Below are 24,328 nucleotides of genomic sequence, written 5' to 3'. Positions count from 1 at the left end.
TGAAGAACCCGTTTAGAATTTGTTACATGGAGGATCTTCAGAGGATCTTTGGAAGGCCTGAAGAGGATCTTTGGGGGATTTTTGGAGGAAGTTTAGAAGATCTTTGGAGGGCCTTAAGAGGATCTTAGGAGGGTCTTAGGGAGGAACTTTAGAGGCTTCTTGAAGGATTTTTGGAAGATCTTTGGAGAATCTTTGGAGGGCCTTTCAAGGATCTTTAGGGGGTCTTTTGGAGATCTTTGGGGATTTTTGGAGGGCCTTTCTAGGATCTTTGAAGGGCCATTTGGGGATTTTTGGAGGATCTTTGGAGGGTCTTTTGGTGATCTCTGGAGGACCTTCAGATGATCTTTGGGAAATATTTGGATCCTTAGAAGGATCTTTGGTGGACCTCGAGACGATCTTTGGAGGATCTTTAGAGAATCTTTGAAGGGCCTTTAAGGGATCTTTGGGGGATCTTTGGAGGCTTTTTGGTGCACTTATTGGGGTGATAAGACCTAACACTAGAATCTCAGTGACCCCACAGGAACGTCCACAGATATTACTAGTAGTTATATTTCTGTAGTTATGTTGTCTGGTGACTTTTTAAACACGACAATAACAAACTCAGCACAAACACGATGGTTTTTACTGCTCTTATAAAACATTAATGCTAATATAGACGACAATGGGAGTCTTAGCGTGTCGCTGACATCCCATCTGGGAAGGGAAGAGGGAGGTGAAACAAAAAGGTATGTGTTCGGGGTGGGGGGGGGGGGCCGTCTGGAGACGGCGGGTCTACAGAATGACACAAACACACTTACATCATTCCAGCTCCACTAATCAATTAGGAGAAAGTTTTTCTTGCAGCATCACCAGAACTGCAGGAAAAAAATTTCTGCTGATCATCAGAATCTCTAAACTTTATCAAACCCAGACTCAAAACTTCAAGATCAGAGTTTTTATTTCTCTGAGAACTTTTACTCTTTATTTCTCTCGTCTTATTTCTGCTAGTCGTCTCCCCGGCAACAGCCGTGGGCGGGGCCAACCCTGGACCCACCAATCAGCTCCATCCATCCATCATCATCAGCTCCATCATGTTTTCCATCAGTGTTGAACGTGTGAGCGGATTTGTTTCACCCAAACAGTGAAATTAGCCGTTCAGAATCGTCGGCCGCTGAGGGACGTTACATAAACGCACCTCCGCGTCTCGCATTCCTAACCGGGGTGACCGGGGTCGGGGTCACGACAGGCCAAGAAGTCCCAGCAGGAACCGGCTGATGGTCGACCGACACAAACATCCAACCAGACGCAAACCGATAAAATCCTGACGAGTGAAACCGACGCCACCGGACGCGGCTAAAAGTAGAACGTTTGTTTTCACCGCCCTGAGATAAGATTCCGTTCACGCCGGCGTTTAATCAGATTCCAGTCACGATTCTGATCGGAGGAGTCACGCAAAAAAAACTACGATTTCTGTTTCCGAGTGTTCTCTAAAGATAAATCAGAGGGATTATCATCGTTAAATAACGGTTTCTCTTTCATGAAATACGGTTTTATTTCAGCTGAACAATTAGATTAAGTGTGAAAGAAGAATGAGAAATAAAACGAAAAGAAGAAGTAGAACAAAAACAACAAGGAGAATAATAATAATAATAATAATAATAATAATAATAATAATAATAATAATAATAATAATAATAATAATAATAACAAGAAGAAAAACAAGAACAGGGAAGAGTAAACACAGAACAATAAGAAAAAAATAATAACAACAACAAGAAGAAAGACATGCAGAACAAAAACAAATAATAATAACAATAATATGATAATAACAACAACAACAACAATAATAATAATAATAATGATGATAATATTATTATTATTATTATCATTATTATTATTATTAATAATAATAACAAGAAGAAGAAGAAGAGAAAGAAGAACAACGAAGAGAAGAAGCAGCAGACTGTTTTACATGAAGGTGTTTTTGTTCTCTACATACTATTAATCCCTGGGGGGGTTGGAGGTCAAAGGTCGTGTGCAGACCGGCCCCCTACAGCTGAAACACATTCAGACACAGAAACATCCCGAGCCCCCCCCCCCCCCCCGTCTCCCCCCTCCCTCGCCACTCACCCTCGTCCTCGTGGCCGGGGGGGAGGCTCCTCTCTCGGATGGTGTAGTTGGCGGAGAACCCCTCCCTGGCGATGGCGTTGTCCGTGGTGATGCTCATGGACAGGATGCCGGTGTAGGAGACGACCCGGCCCGGAGACGTGGGGCCGCAGTAGCGCCCGATGTGGGGGCCCACTGGTGGTGGTGGTGGTGGGGGGGGGGGGGGGCAGAGAGAAGGAGTTAGTTCCACACGACGATGTCAGAAAGGTTTCCTGACCTTCAGCAAAATCAGAAGCGGCGTTTTTTTGTTTACTACCGACGACTAAACGCTCGAAAATGAATTCGAGTTATTTTAGCGCCGCTCTCGCCTCTCAGGAGTGACGCAACACCTGTCAGACGAGAACCAAGGTGAGATGGAAAGTGTTAGAAACACCGATTCCAGCGGCGTCTGATTACCTCACAACATAAAAAAATACATAACATTTCATACGAACAAAATCAAACGTTTGTTTCGTCCTTTTCGCTCCTGCTAAACAGAATTCATCAAGAATTCCAGACGTGTGAAGGAAGAACCGACATCATCACTGAGAACAAAAAGATGATCTGGTGTCATCGTCACCTTCATCACAGATGAAGAGACCTATTTAACATCAGTGAGACCGTATCTCGTTCTTTACCACGTGTTGGCGGATGGATATGACATCAGTGAGACCGGATCTCGTTCTTTACCGCGTGTTGGCGGATGGATACAACATAGGTGAGACCGTATCTCGTTCTTTACCACGTGTTGGTGGGTGGATATGACATCGGTGAGACCGTATCTCGTTCTTTACCGCGTGTTGGCGGATGGCTACGCCATCAGTGAGACCGTATCTCGTTCTTTACCGCATGTTGGCGGATGGATACTACATCGGTGAGACCGCATCTCGTTCTTTACCGCGTGTTGGCGGATGGATACGACATCGGTGAGACCGGATCTCGTTCTTTACCACGTATTGGTGGATGGATACGACATTAGTGAGACCGTATCTCGTTCTTTGCCGCGTGTTGGCGGATGGATACAACATCGGTGAGACCGTATCTCGTTCTTTACCGCGTGTTGGCGGATGGGTACAACATCGGTGAGACCGTATCTCGTTCTTTACCGCGTGTTGGCGGATGGATACAACATCGGTGAGGCCGTATCTTGTTCTTTACCACGTGTTGGCGGATGGATACATCAGCTGAGGACAGAACGGATCAAACTGGTGTCTCAGGCTCTACTTTCTAATCATTCGTCTCTCAGCTGTAACTCGTCCCTCTGCCCATATGGAGGCTGGATGAAACTCTCACAGCATGTTGGGTAATCTGCGATCATGAGCAGCGCCCCCCCCCTTCTCCACCCCCCCATTTGGACGCCGTCTCTCAGCCTCCATTGTTGTGTAATTATCCGTACGGCGTCCAGATCCCCGTGAGAGCGACACACCTCGGACGAGCCTGAGCAGCCTGCCAGGATGCCCACAATACCCACCGCCGTGCCCAAAGCGTTGCCTGATGGTTGGCGGGGAGGAGAAGGCACGAGGGACACGAAGGCTGGCAGGTAAACACAAGGCAACACACTCTAAAGCCGCGCCAGGTGCACAGCATGCCAGTGTGTGTGTGTGTGTGTGTGTGTGTGTGTGTGTGTGTGTGTGTGTGTGTGTGTGTGTGTGTGTGTGTGTGTGTGGACATGTGGGTCAGTACAGATAACAGAGATGTCTTAATGTGCGTCCAAACATCCCATCATGTTGTTTCTCATCAAAAGGAGGATTTTTATGTTTTGATCTGTTTGAAGAAAAGACAAATTTAGAAACTACAAAACAAATGTCATCCTGCTGCTCCTGTGGAATAAACAAGTAAATAAATAAAGAGGATTATAAATGATCTGATGATGGAGTCAAAGGATTTTCTCTCTGCATCAAAACCAAAATGTTTCTGTTTTAAATCAGTTAAATTCTCCTCCTCGTCTTTATTTGTCTTTATTCATTTTACCTCTGATGTGTTTCAGGCTGATTAACGACGCATCACTTAATGAGGATGAAATAATCCCCAAGAAACCGCAATAAAAGAGACGTGATGGAACCCCCCCATTAGAACAGAACCAGTAGAACTATAGTAGAACCTGACATACGAGTTTGATCCGTTCCATTTAAAATAACTAAAATTATTTTAATCCGTTCCAGTCTTGAAAAAAAGCCCCAAACCCCTTAAATTATACTTAAAAAAATTTATCTACCAATAAACATCAGGCGTTACCTGTGTATAATTAATTATATATAAGTTACATAAACTATAAAAAAGAATAAAAAGAAACACAAAAGTCAGGAGAACGAGATCCGGTCTCACTGATGTATATATCCGCCAACACGCGGTAAAGAACGAGATCCGGGGTGACTCCTTCAGGATTTTTTGAAGTGAAACCAGTCCAGATCTGGATCCGTTCCAGAAAACCAAAGAACCCACCTGCAGGGAATCCGTCCCAGATCTCCAGCCAGTCGTACCGGCACAGGGCCCCCGGCGGCGGCATGGTGTCGGGCTCCATATCGAAACTGTCGAACTCCACCACGATTTCAAACATCTTGGGGGCGAAGATCATGAAGGTGCAGTCCAGGTTGTTGGGGTACTTCTCAGGGAACCCCGGTGTCTTGATGACGCCTCTGGGGGCTGTGAAGTTCCTGGAACACTCCGGACCTGCAGCGGAGGAGATACCGAAGATCCACGAGGTCAATTCAAACCCAAATCTGGTTTAGTTTAATCCAGATCCAGATCGGGTTCACACCTGTACCAATAGTCTTGCTTCTATTTGGGATTTCTGTTTATTTCAATACTTTTAGCGTTTTCCCACCTCTTCTTCACCTTCTCCTTTCTGATTGGTTCCCTTTTATCATGACCTGTAATCTCTCATCTCTCATTGGTCAGCCGGAGTCGCCGCTTCGGGCTCTTAGATATTAACATCTGCTGTTATCCGACACCCGACGGCGATTCTCACACCTCCGTTCGTGCGTGAACGTAACACCTCCTCGCGCCGGCGTGTTGCTTACGTCTCGTTTTTTTGTTCCGTGTGATTTTAGATCGCGAATCGGTTCACGTCGGCGGGGATTAGCGGCGGCTTTAGCGCGCTAACGGAATGTGTAATTACTGGATTACACAGTTCATCTGAGCGCCAAACAAACGCCGTCATGTGACATCAAGGCGGGTCGTTTCCCTCCCGGCGGTTCACACTTCCTGTCGCTAAAACGCGACTCGAGCTACAAGACACTGCCTGACCTTTGTGGACGAAGGTCAAGCATCTCGTTACCATGGATACAGGCGGCGCCACGATGAGTGACGAGGAGGCGTTCGTCCTCCGATCAACATTCACGACTCATCCCGACGGCGATGGAGGAGTCAGGTGAAGCCCGGTGACGTGAGCCTCGCGGGTCACCGTCCCGTCGCCGCGGGCGACGTTTGATCTGCAGGAGCGGCGACCTCCCGTAAACCGACGGAGCATAAAAGCATCTCTGTCCGACAGCAGGAGCATCCAGAGGTCGAGGCCCGAACACTGGTCCTCTGTTGTCTGGCCCGCAAACGACCCCCCACATGTGATTTATGTTTGGTGTCAATAAAGTTTCAAATGGCGCTAATAAAATACCTTTACGCACGTTTCAATATCTTCAGTTTCAGATGAAGCTAAAAAAAACCCTCTGACACATTTTAATGTTTTGTGTTAATAAAGTTTTAAATGAAGCAAAAAAAAAACCCCTCATACATTTAATGTTTGATGTTAATAAAGTTTTAAATGAAGCTAACAAAAAACCCTCACGTGCATTTTAATGTTTGTTGTTAATAAAGTTTCATATGAAGCTAAAAAAAACTTTGTCGGTGTCATCGGGAAACTTGATCTCATGGACTCAAAAAACACAAAAGCTAATAAAGAACGAGCGTAAATATTCCAAACGATGTTTCCGTGGCAACGCGTGGCTCTGGTCTCTCATTGGCTCGTCCCTCCTCACCCACCCTCTTCTTTCATCTTCCCGTTTTAACGACCCTCCGTCCACCGGGGGTTCCTCTCCCGTCCGCTAACACGTGTTTCTGATGAAACCAGAGAACACAGACGCTGAAGAGGTTCGTCTTCATCACGTCAAGAAGACGGCGGTCTGTGGTCAGGGGGGCGGGGCCACTGGGGCGGGTGTGTCATTAGGAGCGATGGCGGTTGCGTTTTGGGGTTTTGTCGTCGTAATGACAGAGAGGCGAAGAAAGAGGGGGAGGAGGAGGAGGAGGGATGAAGGCCGTTTAGCTCCGCCTTCAGTTCGATAAATGAACTCAAATCAACAAAAATCAAGTTCAGCTCACGAACGTTTAACGTTTAAAGTCTACGATCTGATCCAGGCCCCCAAAAGAAATATTTGGAAAATGGAAAACAAAATGGTGCAAAACTCCTGTTAGCAGTAGCTCCTGTTAGCAGTAGCTCCTGTTAGCAGTAGCTCCTGTTAGCAGTAGCTCCTGTTAGCAACAGCTCCTTTTAGCAGTGCTTCCTGTGAGCAATAGCTCCTGTTAGCATTAGCTCCTGTTAGCAGTATTTTCTGTTAGCATTTGCTCCTCTTAGCAGTAGTTCTTATTAGGATTAGCTCCTGTTAGCAAGAGCTCCTGTTAGCAGGAGCTCCTGTTAGCAGTAGCTCCTGTTAGCATTTGCTCCTCTTAGCAGCAGCTCCTGTTAGCAGTAGCTCCTGTTAGCAGTAGCTCCTGTTAGCAGCAGCTCCTGTTAGCAGTAGCTCCTGTTAGCAGCAGCTCCTGTTAGCAGTAGCTCCTGTTAGCAGTAGCTCCTGTTAGCAGCAGCTCCTGTTAGCAGTGCTTCCTGTGAGCAGTAGCTCCTGTTAGCAGTAGCTCCTGTTAGCAGTAGCTCCTGTTAGCAGTAGCTCCTGTTAGCAGTAGCTCCTGTTAGCAGTAGCTCCTGTTAACAGTAGCTCCCGTTAGCCGTAGCTCCTGTTAGCAGTGCTTCCTGTGAGCAGTAGCGCCCTGTTAGCAGTATTTTCTGTTAGCAGTAGCTCCTGTTAGCAGCTAGTTTCAACAAGCTGCTCTGACTGTAATTGATTTAAATGTGGCGAGAGGGAGGCGGCTACAGGTGATGATTTAACTTGTTACACAGTAGAGGACCATATTGAGGCCAAACACACACACACACACACACACACACACACACACACACACACACACACACACACACACACACACACACACACCGTCCTAGTTTCTTCTGTGCATCCGTCTCTCCTGCAGGTCACCCCTCCGTCTCCAAGGACAAACAGCCCATTAGCTAAATGAGCCTGGGGTCCTGTCCACCTGTCTGCTCACACACACACACACACACACACACACACACACACACACACACACACACACACACACACACACACACACACACACACACACACAAACAACCCAGACACACAGAATCCACAAACAGTCGCTGAGACGCACAAAAAAATCCACCGTCCAACGACAACCAACCAATCAGAGAACACCAGCAGGAGTATTCCAGCCTAGCTTAGCGACATGCTAATGCTAATGCGCTATCTGAACGTAAACACATCTCTTTTACAGACCACACCCCCCCTCCCAACCCCCCCCAGCTGACCCACTTTTCGTCGTCCCGTCAGACACGGGTTCGGAACACGAGGCGCACCTGGGGATTGGTTATTCCTGGATGCTGTGATTGGTCGGTTGGATGTTTATTGCTCCCAAGGGTACAAAAGAAAAAAAAACTGGGGGGGGGGGGTTTCTCATGCATGTTCTTGTTTTACTGATTTATCTCCGACCCCCCCCCCCGTCGGTGGGAACTGACGCGGTCGCCGGAGACGCGTCGTTTGGCGGCGACTCAAGTGGACCCGGGGGAGAAACAGGAAGAACAAATGTAGGACACCCCGAGCGAGGAGCGTTTATGTAGGTCTACCCCAGCTAGCGCCCTGCCACGGCCTCGTCCGATCAGAACGAGGCTATTTCAGTTCGTCGGATTCGCTCCGAAAGGTCGTTCAGGGAATCTGGTCCTCATTTAAACCGGCAGAAACTTTATTTACGGAGACAGGAAGTAGAAGCGCATTGGGGTTTACGGGTTTCAGGTTCACTTGAACCCGACTTGAGCTCCACCCACCTGTCTTGAAGACCTCGTAGCGGACGGAGAAGCCCGCCCCGTGCGTCTCGTAGTCGGACACAAACTTGATGAGGAGCTGGCTGCCGCTGGAGATGATGGGCGACGGGGCGATCTTCCCGCAAAACTTCCCCAACATGGGCGCCAGCTCGTCGCCGCCGTTGTACACCTCCACGTAATCGTACCTGGGGGAGGACAGAGGACAGTCAGGTTCAGTTCAAGTTCTTCTAAACTTGAATCTGAGCTTTAGCAGCTGATCAGCTGATAGCTTGAAGTCCCTGAAGCAACAAGAAGCGTGATCAGCACGCCTGCTGGTCACGAGCGTCAGAGAACATCCAGTCTTCCCAAAGTTAAGATGGACGTCCATATAAGGAGTTCCACTAAAGATAAAGAAGGAGTCATCATCAGCAGAGATGGTGGGAGGCTAAATGCTAACTGTGGCTAACTGTCCTGGACTCAGGAGACGGGGAAAAAGTCGGGATTGTGAAAAGTTTATCAACCGAAGTGTAAAATACTTGTTAGACTTTAGGTAAAAGAAGATGTGATGTTTGGTGTTCTATTCGTCATTATTGGTGGATTTACTTAAACCAACCTGTTTAGGTTAGGATTAGGTTAGGATTCAGGTTGGAGTTCAGATTAGGATTCAGGTTAAGATTCAGGTTAGGATTCTGGTTAGGGTTCAGGTTCGGGTGAGGATTCAAGTTAGGATTCGGGTTGGGATTCAGGTTAGGGTTCAGATTCAGGTTTGGGTTAAGGTTAGGATTTGAGTTACGGTTAGGGTTCAGGTTCAGTTTAGGATTCAGGTTTCAGTTAGGATCCAGGTTAGGATTCGGGTTAGGATTCGGGTTGGGATTCAGGTTAGGATTCAGGTTATGATTTGAGTTACAGTTAGGGTTCAGGTTTGGGTTAGGATTCAGGTTAGGATTCGGGTTGGGATTCAGGTTAGAATACAGGTTAGAATTCAGGTTAGAATTCAGGTTAGAGTTCAGGTTAGGGTTCAGGTTAGAGTTCAGGTTAGGGTTCAGGTTAGGGTTCAGGTTAGAGTTCAGGTTCGGGTTCAGGTTATGAAGATCCAAAACTTTTGCTGATAGACAAACTTTGATTCAAAACCAGTCGTGGAACCGAGACCCATAAAGACGAGCAGACGTTTCCGTCCTGATTGTTCTGACATCCGTACGTCCTACTGTCAGCGAACGCAGCACAACCTCCACACTGGAGCTGCATGAATGTTAAATTACCTTCATTAGAACACAGTTGTTCTCAGGCGCCGACAGCTGGGGGCACAAACGATGTTTGCTGTTTTTAGATGGGGGGGTGTTTGAGCCGGGGGGGGGGTTGAGAATCTGTTGTCTTCGCTCAGATGTGGACTCGAACGTTAGCGTGTAACGCCGATGGTGGTTTCTAGGTGATGGTGTTTTTATTCATAGCATCAGTGTGTGTGTGTGTGTGTGTGTGTGTGTGTGTGTGTGTGTGTGTGTGTGTGTGTGTGTGTGTGTGTGTGTGTGTGTGTGTGTGTGTGTGTGTGTGTGCAGGCGGCTACCCTCAGCCACTGCAGCCAGTCCTGCAGGCGGTCAGTGTTTACCAGACAGGCCTCTTAATGAAGTGGGTCTGTCTCTTCACACTGCAGCCCCCCCACCACACACACACACACACACACACACACACACACACACACACACACACACACACACACACACACACACACACACACACACCTCCTCGCATCATTAACCACCCGCCTCTTCGCTAACGGCGAACCCGCCACCGCTCCATCCGCAAGCCGAGCAGCAGATGTTTAAATTTACATGCTAAGCTAACCAGCTAACTGGGGAGCTAATGCGCTAAATGTCAGGCGTAAGGAGCAGCGGCGGCGGCGGCGGCGGCGGCGGCGGCCTGTGGAAGGTCAAGAGACGGTTTTACTGGTAACTTTTCGACTCAACAAAACAGCATGAATGGATCAGAATGAGACTCAAACCGTCCAATCAGCTGCTCTCACGCCACTTCCTGTTCACGATCACCTGCTCCTGCTAGCACCTGCTAGCATTGTTAGCATGAGGCTGGTGATTGTCATGCAGGGGTGTGTGTGTATGTGTGTGTGCGCTTCAGGCTACAGATGGACCGTGTGTGTGTGTGTGTGTGTGTGTGTGTGTGTGTGTGTGTGTGTGTGTGTGTGTGTGTGTGTGTGTGTGTGTGTGTGACACCACCTGCCATCACACACCAGCCCATCCATCCGTCACAGTTTCTCACCTCCCCCATATTCTCCAAAAAAAAATTAAAAAATGAAAAAACCCTACGCCGCCTCCCTGTCAGAGAATCACTCGTGGTAACGGGACGAATTATGGGATGTCACTGCTTTAAGGTGACGGATGGAGAAACGTTGAACAAAAACCGACGCGACGTTTCAGATTTAAACACAGGAGGGAACAAAGGAGCTAGCTACGGCTAGCAGCAGGTATCGGCTAAAGATGCCCCGCCCATCGCTCTCATTGGACGAGACGCCGTAGGAGCGATGAAGACAATCCGAGCGTCCCATTATAAAAATTTTTTTAAAAAACGACATCACAAACAGCCGGAGACGCAATAAAATCGGGCTGAGCAGTAAAAAAAAAGCAAGAATCTCCTCATCCTTCACCTCGGAACGGCGCCGCGGCAGCAAGGCCTGCTGGGAAATTAAAACGGAGACAAAGAGAAGCCGGAATTTGTTCTCATTTAGGAAGTTTTAATCTGACAGAGGAGGAAGAGCATCTCTTCGACGGTTTGGGGACCCCGAGGGATGAAAGGAAAGTCGGAATCGACAGTTTTTGGGAGGTGGACGAAGACGAGGAGGAACTTCCTGTCGGGGTAACTTTAAACGCGAGAGGTCGTGTGTGGGGGGGTGGGGTGGGGGGGTTCCTGTCAGCCGTCGCTCAATCCGCACCTCTGGAAAACGAAACTGGGAAAGCAATAAACACTCTGCCACCCCCCCCCACCGCCATCGGTATCCCAGCATCCACCTCTCCTGGTCCCCAAACATGTGATGTTAATCAAGTCTCCACTCAGACGCGTAGAGGAAAACCAGCAGGGATCGCTTCGCTCCGGCTCGGAGGGGGGGGGGGGTCGCGTTGACAGATTGGGGGGGGGGGGGTAGGGTGGTGATAGAGGTGGGGGGGGGGATCAAGATAAAGAGCGAACAGTCAGAAAACGGCTTTATTAGGCGCCGCCGTCGCACGCGTTTCACCCGCGAAGCTCCGACATGAGCGCGTTAGCACCGCGGTCAAGCTAGCAATGACGCCAGCATGACTCATCTGTTTTCTGCGAATCGCTGGAGCTAGCATCACAAGCTAATTACAGCGGTAGAGATAGAACGGTCTGAAGTCGACATGATCGTCCTTTTGTCGTCGTTTCCTTGACGACGCCGGACCGACTCCCGTTTCCTCAAAACCTGTTGAGTTAGCATCGGTCCGCAAGAACGCTGAGTCACTGCCGCTCGCTGCGATGCAGCGAAAAGACTATTAAAGACGAACACACACACACACACAAAAAAAAAGTTAACCACGAAGCGCCAAAATAAAAAGCCCCGGGTGTTTTTTTTGTGTTTTTAGGTTTGTTTGTTTTTTCTGTTTTTCGTTTTTTTTTTGTTTTTCACAGCGTTGCCGCGCCGACCTGAAAGATTTGGGTCATCCTGGACTTCTGCTGCGTCGGTGTGTGTGTGTGTGTGTTTCTTTCATTATTTGTGGAGTGTGCTACTGTGTGGAAACCTCCCACACACTCTAATCTGTTCATCGTCTGCATACGGGAGGATCTTCTACTTCGCCCTCTCGCTGGGAGGTGGGGGGGGGGGTCACCCCGGGGCGACGCCGCGCAGATCCAACGCATTCCTCTCGGATGAGAAAGACTTCATTGTCCGGGTGGAACCATCCGAGTTCAGAGGGGACGTCGTTTCTGGTCGCGCATGTTTAGAAAAGGACAAAACGTCCACAGACGTTTGTCTTCATCGGAAGAGGCCTTATGGTTGACCTTTGACCTCTGCAGGCATGATGGTCAGATCACTGAGATCTTACATTTTTTTTAGTTTCTACATTTTAATCCGCAAAAAAAATCCACAAAAAAAGACATCAAAGCCGTTTATCTGCGTTTAAAACTCCAGGTTGGGCTGTTTCCACGTCTGGGATCCAATTGGATGCCGTTTTTTCTGGATGTTTGCTCCTGATTGGGTGTGAAAGATGCTGGATAGCGATCCAGAAAAAAAACATCCGGAGTGGTGTCCCAACAAACCGACGCCGGTGGTGAATGATGTCACATCATAGAAGAAGAAACCATCGCGCAAAAGACGAATAAGAATAATAATTGGAATAAATGACGCCCAAAAAAAAACACGCAATATTTTTGTTTAATGTTCAACAGTTAAGTTTTCTTTTTTTTTTTAAATGTCTTTTTTTTTTATCAGAAAAACAATTTTCGATTGATTCACTCTTCACAAAAGCAAAATCTTTTTTAATGTGAATTTCACGTCAATATGATTATTTTGTAATTTTATTTTATTTTATTTTTTTGCGAATAAAGTTGCTTTTAAAAATGAATGAATAAAAATGGAACGTGCACCAAAGATGGAACCATTTGTGGAACCTTAGAACGGAACCCTGAGGGACGCCGGATGAATGGAAAACAAGGAAAACCAGTCATGTTGTTAAAATTAAATTTAGATTTAAATCTCAAATTTAATTAAATTTATGATTGATGTCCTTCTTTCTTGTGTTTTTTTTTTTTTTAAATTATTCTGAAACGTCCGGGTTCGGCGCCGCGTTCCTGAAGGGTCCAATCCGACATGTGTTTTCACTCGATTGTGCAACTCGTGCGTACGTGTCGTTTGTACGACATTCGATTAATTCTGCAGCGATTTGTTGGTTTTATCGTACCGGGTGTGTGTGCTCACAAGCGTGTTCTTTTGTATGCGTGACCCCGTCCGTGTGGAACGCGGCGTTGGAGTGTGTGATTGTTTCACCAAAGCCAATCTAAACAATCTACAGTTGCATAAAAGAAACAATGGCAGGATCCAAAGTTCACCCTTCCTGCCATCGGACAAATATTTGCTGCCGAGAGACGAGAGGCAGCCGCTAGGAGTCAGCTAACGGTCAGCTAACGGTCAGCTAACGCTCAGCTAACGGAATCAACTCTGATTCAGTGACGGCAACACGCTTGCAGTTCGAGTCCGACCGGTGGGGACACGCCCACAGGACAGCAGAGCCAATGGCGGGCGGAGAATTAAACACGTGACCAAACGGATGCTAACATTCGCGTTTTATGGCGGGAAATTTGACTTTTACATTTTTTTTTTCCCGAAAAAGTTAAATTACGTTTTTTTTATCGTTCTGATTGGTTGAGCTGGCGCCGCATTGTCCCAAAGGAACCAATGAAACAGAGAGAAGAAGAGGCGTGGCCAAAGGCAGTGGGTGGAGCTTCTTGGTCTCCCGTCAGACAGTTTAGCATATTTAAACGACGCGTTTCTTAGCTGCGGTTGACAAACAATCAACGAGTAAACAAGCTGTTTACTAACAAACAGGAAAAAACACGGCTCTAAACATAAGACAACCGACCAATCGCGTGTGGCGAGACGCCGGAGGAAGACGCCGCCTCGGCGTTTTTTTACACACAAACTGACCCCCCGACCACCAGCAGGCGTCACCCAGGCAACCAAAGCAGGTATCCATCCCATAATGCTCCTCCAAGAATGCATCACCTGTTCATCCATCCATTATCCATCCGTCATCCAACCCAGTAAAGATGCAAATTAGCATTAGCATTAGCATGTCATGTCTGAACCAGACGGAGTGTGTGTGTGTGTGTGTGTGTGTGTGTGTGTGTGTGTGTGTGTGTTCCTGACTACCATTATAGCCTCCTGTAGGAGGAGCAGCTCAGCCAACACCTAAGAAGACGTCCCAAAATTATCCCGCCGCCACCGACGCGTGTTCCCGCCCCTCCAGGCGGCGCTCCGCAGGGAGTCACCCCTCGGCTATTTCAGACGCGAGACGTGTTCTGGTGTGGCTCCAGATTGGAAGCGGAGGCGGAGCTCATCTCTACACCAGTGTTCCCGGGTCCCCGTCGTTTTTTGGCCGGGCTTGTTTGGCGTGCCGGGCCGTCGTCGCCACCGCCCGTTTCATCCCTGACCCGTTTGTGTCGCCGTTCAGCTTCCGCCATGAATCACAGCCAGGAGCAGAAACGTATTTATAGAAACTCTGTCGGGACATAATTACAAACTGTGGGTCACGCGTGTGTGTGTGTGTGTGTGTGTGTGTGTGTGTGTGTGGGGGGGGTTATGTGGCTCATGTCTCAGACATGTCGCCTCCATCCGCTGAAGACTTCTTTGTTGACATCAGACGGAGCTGGGAACCCTTTATTCCAGTAACTTCATTAACTGGAATGAGTGGGCAAACAGGAAGAGGATATCTAGGGGGTTGGGGGTGGTGGGGGGGGGCAAAATGTATGAGAACGTTTAACTGATTTCGTAAGAATTCAGCTTCATTAATGAGACCGTATCTCGTTCTTTACCGCGTTTACGTAACTTGTATATAATTAAATACACACAGATAAAGTCTGCGTTTCTATTGGTTGATAGAAACATGTGATTTTTTTTTATAATTTAGGGGTTTTGGGGCTTTTTTTACAGGCTGGAACGGATTAAAATGATTTATTTTAAATGTTCAGCCGATGAGTTCAGTCACAGAACGGCTTAAAGCTGTAGTTAGAGGTATTACTGTACTTATGAAGCATTATGAAGGCCTTATAATCCAATGGGGCGTTATAATGGGCCATAAAGAAACAACCGTCAAGAAAACTCAAATCTGTTTGGATTCAAGTGGCATAAATCAAATCTGAGAACCAGAGAACGTTTGACTGATGGAAACGATCGACGGTCTGATTGAACACGATGGAGCGATCCGGGGGTCAAAGGTCATCTCTCCAGAGGGGTTAAGGGGTCAATCAAGGCGCCTTCATCCCACATCCCAACGCGGACGCGGTCGCTCGTAGCGATCCCTGATCCGTGTTTCCGTCCTGATTTCTGGGGGAGGTGTGTGAAAGATAACCCCCCTCCCTACTTGAGACTAGAACCTGGTGCTTTACGAGCCCCCCCCCCCCCCAGTGATGGAACCTGATCCAATAGTATTGTAGGAACCCCGTCTGGGGGCAGGTTGGGGGGTTGATTTACCGCCAGTCGTTTATGGAGCTTTTAAAGAGGACAGAAGCCGATAAAAACAGGCTTATTTATGGACGAGGGCAACGTGTGTGTGTGTGTGTGTGTGTGTGTGTGTGTGTGTGTGTGTGTGTGTGTGTGTGTGTGTGACTCCAACACACTCTGGGTTGCACACACACACACACACACACACACACACGTGTGCAGGGACGATGCAGGTTGCGAAAATGCGACTGGAACCCAAATCCGCCTCAATCAGCATCCGAGACGCCGCCGCCGCCGCCGCCGCCGCTGACGGTGATGATGTCGTGAGTGCCGTCTCCACGGCGACGGGCCAGCCTCACACACCTGTGCATGAAGGATTGGGCGCAGCATCACACACGTCTGGTCAACAGGTTTCACAAGTTTTCAGCTTCGAATAAAATCAGTGAATTTCTTTCCTCCTTCCTGATCCGTCAAAACTGGAATCAGGAGACACCCTTCTCTTCATATGGGGGGGGGGCATCTATCTATTACAAAACCCATCAGCCTCAAATCTGCCCCCCCCCCCTTTCCCCTCTATTTCCCAAGCCGGACACCTCCTTGACCAATAGGGGGCAGAGTTTCCCTCTGTATCCAGGCAGGATTGAGGAGAGAGAAAGTGAAGTGGGGGGGTGGAGGTGGAGGTAGAGTGGGGGGGTGGGGTGTGGGGTCGGGGGGGGGTGAACTTACTTGCAGTCTCTGTCCTCCAGATCGAAATGCGGGTTGAAGTTGATGAGGATCTTCTGGGGGGGCTCCGGGGCGGTGATCACCCACACGCACTGCTGGGAGGGGGGGTAGGCGCCCGGGTAGCCCGGGGAGGTCAGGTAGTCCGCGGTGTGGATGTCGATGCTCCCCCCGCATTTATCTGAGGGGGGGCGGGGGGGGAGAAAGTTGTAATTATTAGAAGGAAGGAGGGATGAGGAGTTTGATCCGGATGGGGGGGGGGGGGGTGCGTGGACACCTCCAGCTGGTGATCACCATAAATCCACTATTTATGGTGGGGGGGGGGGCAATTCTGAACACCAACTCCCATAATTTAACATCCTGAGAATATTTCTCCTCCAGCGTGGAGATAAATAAATCTCTAGAGGAGCCCCTCCCCCACACACACACACGCACACACACACAGACACGCACCCCCCACACCCCCCACACCCACGAAGGTGCTTCTCAATGAATGTCCCATAAATGACTTCTATCTTAAAGCTTCACGCGTAAAAAATAAAAAAAAAAGCTCCAATAAATAAAATAAAATCGCGTCGAAGCGCAGAAACCGGAGCGCGAAAAAAGAAAAAAAGAGGAGAAATCTCCAACATGTCGCGAGTCTGGTGATGAAATCTCACTTTAAAGAGATTCTATCTCACTTTATGTCACCTGTCATCCCGCGTTGATGTGTTTTCTGCTGTTGTTTTTATTGTTTTACGGTCATTACGGGGAAAAAAGCGATGCGCAAAGGGGTCGAATTGACGCGCTCCCGATGGGGGGTGGGTGGGTGGGGGGTGGGGGGTAACAGGTGAGAGGCAACAATGGTGCAGAAATGATGCAAAAAAAAAAAAAAAGTGCGTTGAGCCACATGTATCCATGAAGGGGGGGGGTCAACACCTACCGGCTTGAGTCAACGCGGCGACCGACGCGGCTCCGGTGAGGAGGAACAAAAGCAACCCCCTCCTCATCCTCATCCTCACCGCCACCGGCACCGACATGCTGGAGGAGAAACACCAATAAAAAGCGTCCTGGAGGTGGGGGGGGGGTACGTCCAGAAAGGAAGGGAAAGGGGGGGGGGGGGTAAAACGTTTCAAAGTAGGAGATGCGGTGGTCTTGGGGTCCTCAGCATCCTCCTGGGGGGACAATCCGGCATCTCCTTGGAAACCAACAAAAAAAATAAATAATAATAATCCGTCGGTCAAAAAAAAAAAGTGGCCGCTGTATGTGCGGACCCCCCCTCCCGGGTGAAGCCGTCTTCTCCCGCAGCGGCGGGAGGGACGTCCAGAAGCAGAAACCCGGGACCAGCGGAGCGCGGCTCCTTCCTCCTCCAGTCCTCCTCTCTCCGCCCGCAGCCACCGACTGACTGACTGACCGTCAGGGATACGAGGGGAGTCGTGTATTTCCACTCCGCCCCCCACCGCCCCCCCCTCAAAAGAAAAGAATAATTCCTGCCGCTCCAGCAGCAGCAGCGACCGACCGCTACGAGGGGCTGGAGCCAACTGACACCGGTGCGCCCTCCGTGCGCTCCCGCATGCGCAACGCCAACTCCGGGCTTGGCGTGTGAGACCGGAATGAAGTCTGAACTGGGGGGGTGGTGGTGGTGGTGGTGGGGGGGGTTCACATCTGATCCGAATTAAAAACCCGAACAGGGGAAGATCCAGACCTCATTTCACCACCGTGTTTTTATTGATAAGAGGCGATTTTTTTTTTTTTAATGAAATATAGAAAATATAAAATCAGTTTTTTTTTAGGGATAAATCAACATTTTTAAATGTTGGAACTTTATTTTCTTTATTTATTCATGAAGTTTTTAATGTATTTTAATTGTGTTTTATCAAATTTCACATCCTGATAACATCTTTTATAATAAAAAAATAAATAAAAGAAATCATTTATTCCGTTTTTACGCCAACCCCCCCCCCACCCACGTGATCAGGACCCTCACAGGTGTTCTGAATCCGGATCAACACGTTCAGCAACTTGTTGCGTGTGTGTGTTCTGACTGAACGCGCGGCGCAATGCATTGTGGGAGGCGTGGAGGTGGCCAGAAGGAGAATTACTGGATCATCTGTGGAGGATTTGTCGCAGGCTGAAGGTTCGGTTCGGTGCCAGACGGTCGATCTGCGTCCAACACGGGGGGGAAGAGGGGGGGCATCAGGAGGTTCCCTGGATCAGTCGGTCCCGGAACCGGTTTATAGCACCAGTACCGGTTTATTCTACCGGTACCGGTACCGGTAGAACCTGCGGAGCTCCGCAATTCAGCGCGTAAAGAACGGAATCTGCGCAAAGTTCTCAGCAGCTGCTCCATAAAAGTTAAAACCGCTGGAATTTCCTGACACACATCAACATGAGGCTGACGAGCCCCCCCCCCCAGCTCAGACCGCATACACCCCCCACCACCACCACCGCGCTCGTAACCCCCCCCCCCCCACCACCCCAATAAAAAGCCTGATAAGCGGCCTTAAAATAACGATTGGAGACGTGGAGATGGTTCCTGCGGTCATAATCACACAAAGAAACGAGCTCGTAAAAAATCTGTGGAGCTTGAAAGGAAGACAAATTTGACAAGAATAGAGAGAGTGAGGGGGGGGGGGGTAAGAGAGGGAAAGAGAAAGGGCGGGGGTGAGAAAGAAATCATGAGCCAGAAATAACCCAGAACCGACCAGAAACCGGATCCGGTCCAGATTCGGATTTTGCGTTTTTTACGCAAAGAGCTTCCAAGGATCCAGAATGTAATAATCAGACAATCACTCTAATAAATCAATAATTATCAGCTGGAGGTGAATCTCAGGGCGTGTGAGCGTGACTGACAGGTGGGGTGTGGGGGTGTGGGGGTGTGGTGGGCCCTGATTGGTCCGTTGAAACCGCAGGCATGTGTTTCAGTGCCGACGGGAAGCGGAGCTGTCAGCCGCTTGATGGAAAGTGTGATTTTCTCCTGGAAGTTTTTCCCACGTGTGGAAAGTTCAAGAAGTGAAAGTTGGTTTTTTAGTTCTCAAACTTCCGAGGCGACGTGAACGCATCTTAAAACAACAACAACAACAACAACAACAACAACAACAACACACCTGGAGGTAAAATCCTGATGATGAATCTGTTTTAGGAAGAAGAAAAACGCCCTGAACGTTTGAGGTAAACATTCACCAAAAAGATGCGATTTTTTAGAAATAAAAATATAATTTTTAAAATTTTAATTAAAAAACCTGAACTTTCAAGAGATAAAAAGAAATAAAACAAACGTAAACTCTTACAAGAGGCGTGGCGCTGCAGCATACACCTGTGTGGAGGGGGCGGGGCCAGTGATCCATTAGCCTGCCCCGATTGGTCAGAGAGCTGGTTGGTCACATGAGAACAGTGACGTCACCACGTTTGATGAAAATTCATCAAATGGGCTCACGTGGCATCATGTTCATGTGTTGTTGTTGTTGTTCTTGTTGTTGTTGTTTTTGTTGTTCTTCTTGTTGTTGTTGTTTTTGTTGTTCTTCTTGTTGTTTTTGTTCTTGTTGTTGTTTTTGTTTTTGTTGTTCTTGTTGTTTTTGTTCTTGTTGTTCTTGTTGTTCTTGTTGTTGTTGTTGTTGTTTTTGTTCTTGTTGTTGTTGTTTTTGTTGTTGTTTTTGTTGTTCTTGTTTTTGTTCTTTTTTTGCTGTTCTTGTTGTTCTTGGTATTGTTTTTGTTCTTGTTTTTGTTGTTGTTGTTCTTGTTTTTGATCTTATTTTTTTTGTTTTTGTTGTTCTTGTTTTTTTCCTTGTTGTTCTTTTTGTTGTTCTTGTTTTTGTTGTTCTTGTTGTTTTTTTCTTGTTGTTGTTTATACATAGTTTACACATTATTACTTGTGACTAAGTGTGGATTGATCGTATAAACGTCAATGATGCAAACATATGCTTGAATGTACATAAGATGACATCATCACATCAATAAACGCCTCTCGCAGATGGACACGCCCCCCAGCTCGAGGACCCCCCCCCCACCGACCCTCCCCACATTAAATAAACCACCAGATATAAAAACACTCTCAGCGCTCCAACGCACATTTTTCATCGCTGTTAAACACACACACACACACACACACACACACACACACACACACACACACACACACACACACACACACACACACACACACACACACACACACACACACACACACACACACACACACACTCAGACAAAATACAGATGTTCTCAGAAGATATTTCGACATAACATCGGGGTCACGGCAGCGGCGATAAGATCCCAGCGGCTGGAAGCGATCCAGACGGCCTTCTCCGGTTCGCACTCCGGGACTGAAACCAAGATTTTGTGCTCACACACTTGAACACACACACACACACACACACACACACACACACACACTTGAACACACACTCGTAGCCGTGCCAGCTACACCTCCCAGAGGACCTAATGATGAGGCTCTGGATTTGGGAGTGAAATAGAAAACGCCGGCCAAAAACCGCCTTGTTTGAGGACTCGCATTGAGATAATTACTGTCGTTACAACGTCGGTCGTTTGAAGAGGAACGTCCGACCGTCATCCGACCGTCGTCCAGCTGTCGGGGGAACATAAAACAGGACGAGATCATCTCAACTCCAGCCCGATGGACTTGGAAAAACGCTCTAGAATCTGGTGGAAATACAGAAATCAAACCACGAAGGTTTATGGGCTCGTAACATCTCGTAAAATATCAGCGAGACCAGTGGGAACGTGTTTCATCCTGTAGGGGGCGCTGTTAAGGGGATGTCAGGAAGTGTGATGTCGGTGTGAAATGTGTGAATTCATCATCTGGGAAGAAAATAAGTTGATAAATTAAAAACAAGCGGGACTCAATAACTGAAAGAAAAACAAAGATGTCCGAGGATGGAACCCTGTGGAACTCCAGAGGGAAGCGTGTACCGGTTCAACGCCTACGTATCCCCACATCCGTACATCCCAGCCTCTCCAGGTTAAAGTTACAGCAGAGAATATGTTTTAACTTTAATCTTAATATTATTACACTTCACTGCGATTAAAAAAATAATCTGTTTACAGCTTAGAAACTTTCGGGTTCGTCGCTCCGCAGCTTTTACTACGTGACGAGGAGGAATCGTCCCACGGTACAAATTTAACAACGAGAGGTTCCGCCTTTCCCTTCTGGTGTGGGCGGGACTTAATTACACCCCTTTCTGCAGTAATTATTATCATTTGAACGTCGCTTTGACCTGCAGGCTTTTCTCTCTCGGGGTGAACAAATTCTGAAGGTCTTCAGAGTTCAGCGCCAAACAAAGAGACGTGTTTCTTCCTGAAAATCTAATCTGCGTCGCCGCGTTCGTATCGCGGCTCTTGACGGCTGAACGTCGTACTTTCTCCGCACGGATTCTGGTGAATTATTATCGCTTCTATTTGGTACGTTCTGAACTTTGTCTTCATCTGATAAAGTCTGCATCTCATTTTGGAGCAAAACTTTTCAACAACGGCGTTCCCTTTTTATTCTACTTGACTCGATTTTGATCATCTTCCAGCGTCCGGCTCTCGTTTCGGAGCGTAAATGGCGGCAATCGTGTCGTCCTCACAGGACGATGTTTGCTTCCATTAGTTTAACGACAGCTGTTAAAAATTTCCCCTTTCATTCCGTCTCCTGGCGCAGTCATCATCGATTTAGCCTCGGCCCTTGTTTGGCTCCGAACGGAGTGTAAGTGCCAAATTCTGACACTTCTGCAAGCGCTGATGCTTTAAGTGGGACCAAAACACTCGCTGGTACTCGTCTTCAGCAAACCTACGGACGAGCCAGAAGAAACCGCGGGCAACACGTCTGAAGAGCAACGTGGAATCAACTCACCAAACAGTCAGATGCAACAGAAAAGCTGCAGAAATAAAAAGCGAACATAAAGGGGAATAAATAAAAATAGATTCTCTGCGGACTGGAGGCGGAGTTCTGTTCAGGTAGGGGCTGACTGAGTGGGAGCTAGCAATCTAGCTGAGGTTAGCATGTGTACAGCATGAGCTACAGCTAACGTTAGCGCATGAAGAGCCGACACTCTAGCTCACATTAGTGCGTAAACAGTTGGCGCTTTAGATAACGTTAATGCGCGAAGGGCTGACACTCTAGCTAACGTTAGCACGCAAAGAGCCGACACTCTAGCTAATGTTAGCGCGTGAAGAACATTCTAGCTAATATTAGCGCATCTAGAACCACCGCTAACGTTAGCACGTCTGCAGTGAGACTTGAAATCTACCAACAGAAGACGCTGCAGGACGTTTCAAATCCGCTCATCTTCCAGGTGCGATCTTGCCCGACTGAGGTCATCGCGTCATGACACGATATCCCAGAATGCAACGCCAGCGAAACAACGACACACCTGTGGAACCAAACAAACTGTGTGAAAGACGTGTGTGTTAGCGCGAGTCTCCTCACGACACGCTCCAACAGGTCCGACAGGCGGGGACAGTAATTACAGCGCAGAGGTCAAAGGTCAGCCCAGAAAGGCGAGGTCACCGTGGTCGACATCTAACGACCTGAGCGGTTAAGAAGTGATGGATGGCGAGTCGCCGCCGCCGCCGGGTGATCATTGGGCATTCCAGGAGGGCGTCGACTTTCCTCTGATGTTTGACGCTCTTCCGTTGGGGGCGGGGCCTCAGACATCCACTGCTCCCTTAGGAGCTGGTTGACTCCTCCCTTTGGAGGTTTTCCCCGCCCATCCCACCTGGATCTCGACCGTTCCGTTTTGCTTCTACTTCCTGTTTATCGCGTGACGCCTCCCAATACGTCGCCCCCCCCCCCCGGGTGGCGTGTTTGTTTTCTCCTGCTAGACGACAAAAGCCGGCGCAGATAAAAGCCTGTAAGCCGCCGTCGCATTAAGATAATCCTCGATATTTGTTTTCATGTGGCAGAAGAGAAACAGGAGATGAGAGGAAGTCAGGATCTGATTTATGGAGGAAACAAAGTGGCGGCGAAGCCGAGTCGTAATTGTTTGTGCGACGCGGAAAAGCTTCTCTGAACCGCGCGCCGCCGCCGCGATTCAGGAGCGATGACACCCCAAGATGGACGGACGCCGCCGGAGTGTTTCCTGACTGCTTCGTCTACTGCTGTGGGCGTGTCCCATTAGGGGCGTGTCATCACCACTGTCTCCAGTCCGTCACCACTGTCTCTAATCCGCCCATCACTACTGTCTCTAATCTGTCCATCAATACTGTCTCTCATCCGTCACCACTGTCTCTAGTCTGTCCGTCATGGCTGACTTCGCCAGTGTCTCTAATCCCTCCATCACCACCGTCTCTAATCCATCACCAGTGTCTCTAATCTGTCCATCATGGCTGACTTCGCCACTGTCTCTAATCCGTCCATCACCACTGTCTCTAATCCATCACCACTGTCTCCAATCTGTTCATCATGGCTGACTTCACCACTGTCTCTCATCTGTCCATCACCACTGTCTCTCATCTGTCCATCACCACTGTCTCTAATCCGTCCATCACCGCTGTCTCCAATACGTCCATCACAGCTGTCTCTAGCCCCTCCATCACCACTGTCTCTAATCCATCCATCACCACTGTCTCTAGTCCCTCCATCACCACTGCCTCTAGTCCCTCCATCACCACTGTCTCTAATCCGTCCATCACCACTGTCTCTAGTCCCTCCATCACCACTGTCTCTAATCCCTCCATCACCACTGTCTCTAATCCATCCATCACCACTGTCTCCAATCTGTCCATCATGGCTTACTTCACCAGTGTCTCTAATCCCTCCATCACCACCGTCTCTAATCCATCACCAGTGTCTCTAATCTGTCCATCATGGCTGACTTCGCCACTGTCTCTAATCCGTCCATCACCACTGTCTCTAATCCATCACCACTGTCTCCAATCTGTTCATCATGGCTGACTTCACCACTGTCTCTCATCTGTCCATCACCACTGTCTCTCATCTGTCCATCACCACTGTCTCTAATCCGTCCATCACCGCTGTCTCTAATACGTCCATCACAGCTGTCTCTAGCCCCTCCATCACCACTGTCTCTAATCCATCCATCACCACTGTCTCTAGTCCCTCCATCACCACTGCCTCTAGTCCCTCCATCACCACTGTCTCTAATCCGTCCATCACCACTGTCTCTAGTCCCTCCATCACCACTGTCTCTAATCCCTCCATCACCACTGTCTCTAATCCATCCATCACCACTGTCTCTCATCTGTCCATCACCACTGTCTCCAATCTGTCCATTGTGGCTGACTTCACC

The 24,328-nt window shown here is 48.4% G+C and overlaps 1 protein-coding gene across 1 annotated transcript in view; it reads right to left on the bottom strand.

Moving 5' to 3' along the window:
* Nucleotides 1-17,582, bottom strand: part of LOC137611921 (neuropilin-1a-like) — a 35,718-nt gene extending 18,136 nt beyond the window's left edge. The window contains exons 1-5 of the mRNA XM_068340086.1: nucleotides 17,023-17,582; nucleotides 16,107-16,281; nucleotides 8,231-8,412; nucleotides 4,567-4,794; nucleotides 2,110-2,280 (exon numbers count right to left, since the gene is read on the bottom strand). Of these exons, the coding sequence (XP_068196187.1) occupies nucleotides 2,110-2,280; nucleotides 4,567-4,794; nucleotides 8,231-8,412; nucleotides 16,107-16,281; nucleotides 17,023-17,119 (853 nt within the window). The 5' untranslated portion in view covers nucleotides 17,120-17,582. The remainder of the gene's footprint in view (nucleotides 1-2,109; nucleotides 2,281-4,566; nucleotides 4,795-8,230; nucleotides 8,413-16,106; nucleotides 16,282-17,022) is intronic.
* Nucleotides 17,583-24,328: the final 6,746 nt, after the last annotated feature.

This window comes from Antennarius striatus, chromosome 18, assembly GCF_040054535.1.
Source record: "Antennarius striatus isolate MH-2024 chromosome 18, ASM4005453v1, whole genome shotgun sequence".
In the NCBI taxonomy this organism is placed as follows: domain Eukaryota; kingdom Metazoa; phylum Chordata; class Actinopteri; order Lophiiformes; family Antennariidae; genus Antennarius; species Antennarius striatus.
The sequence above is the reverse complement of the archived record's forward strand: the minus strand, read 5'-3'. Positions and strand labels throughout refer to the sequence as shown.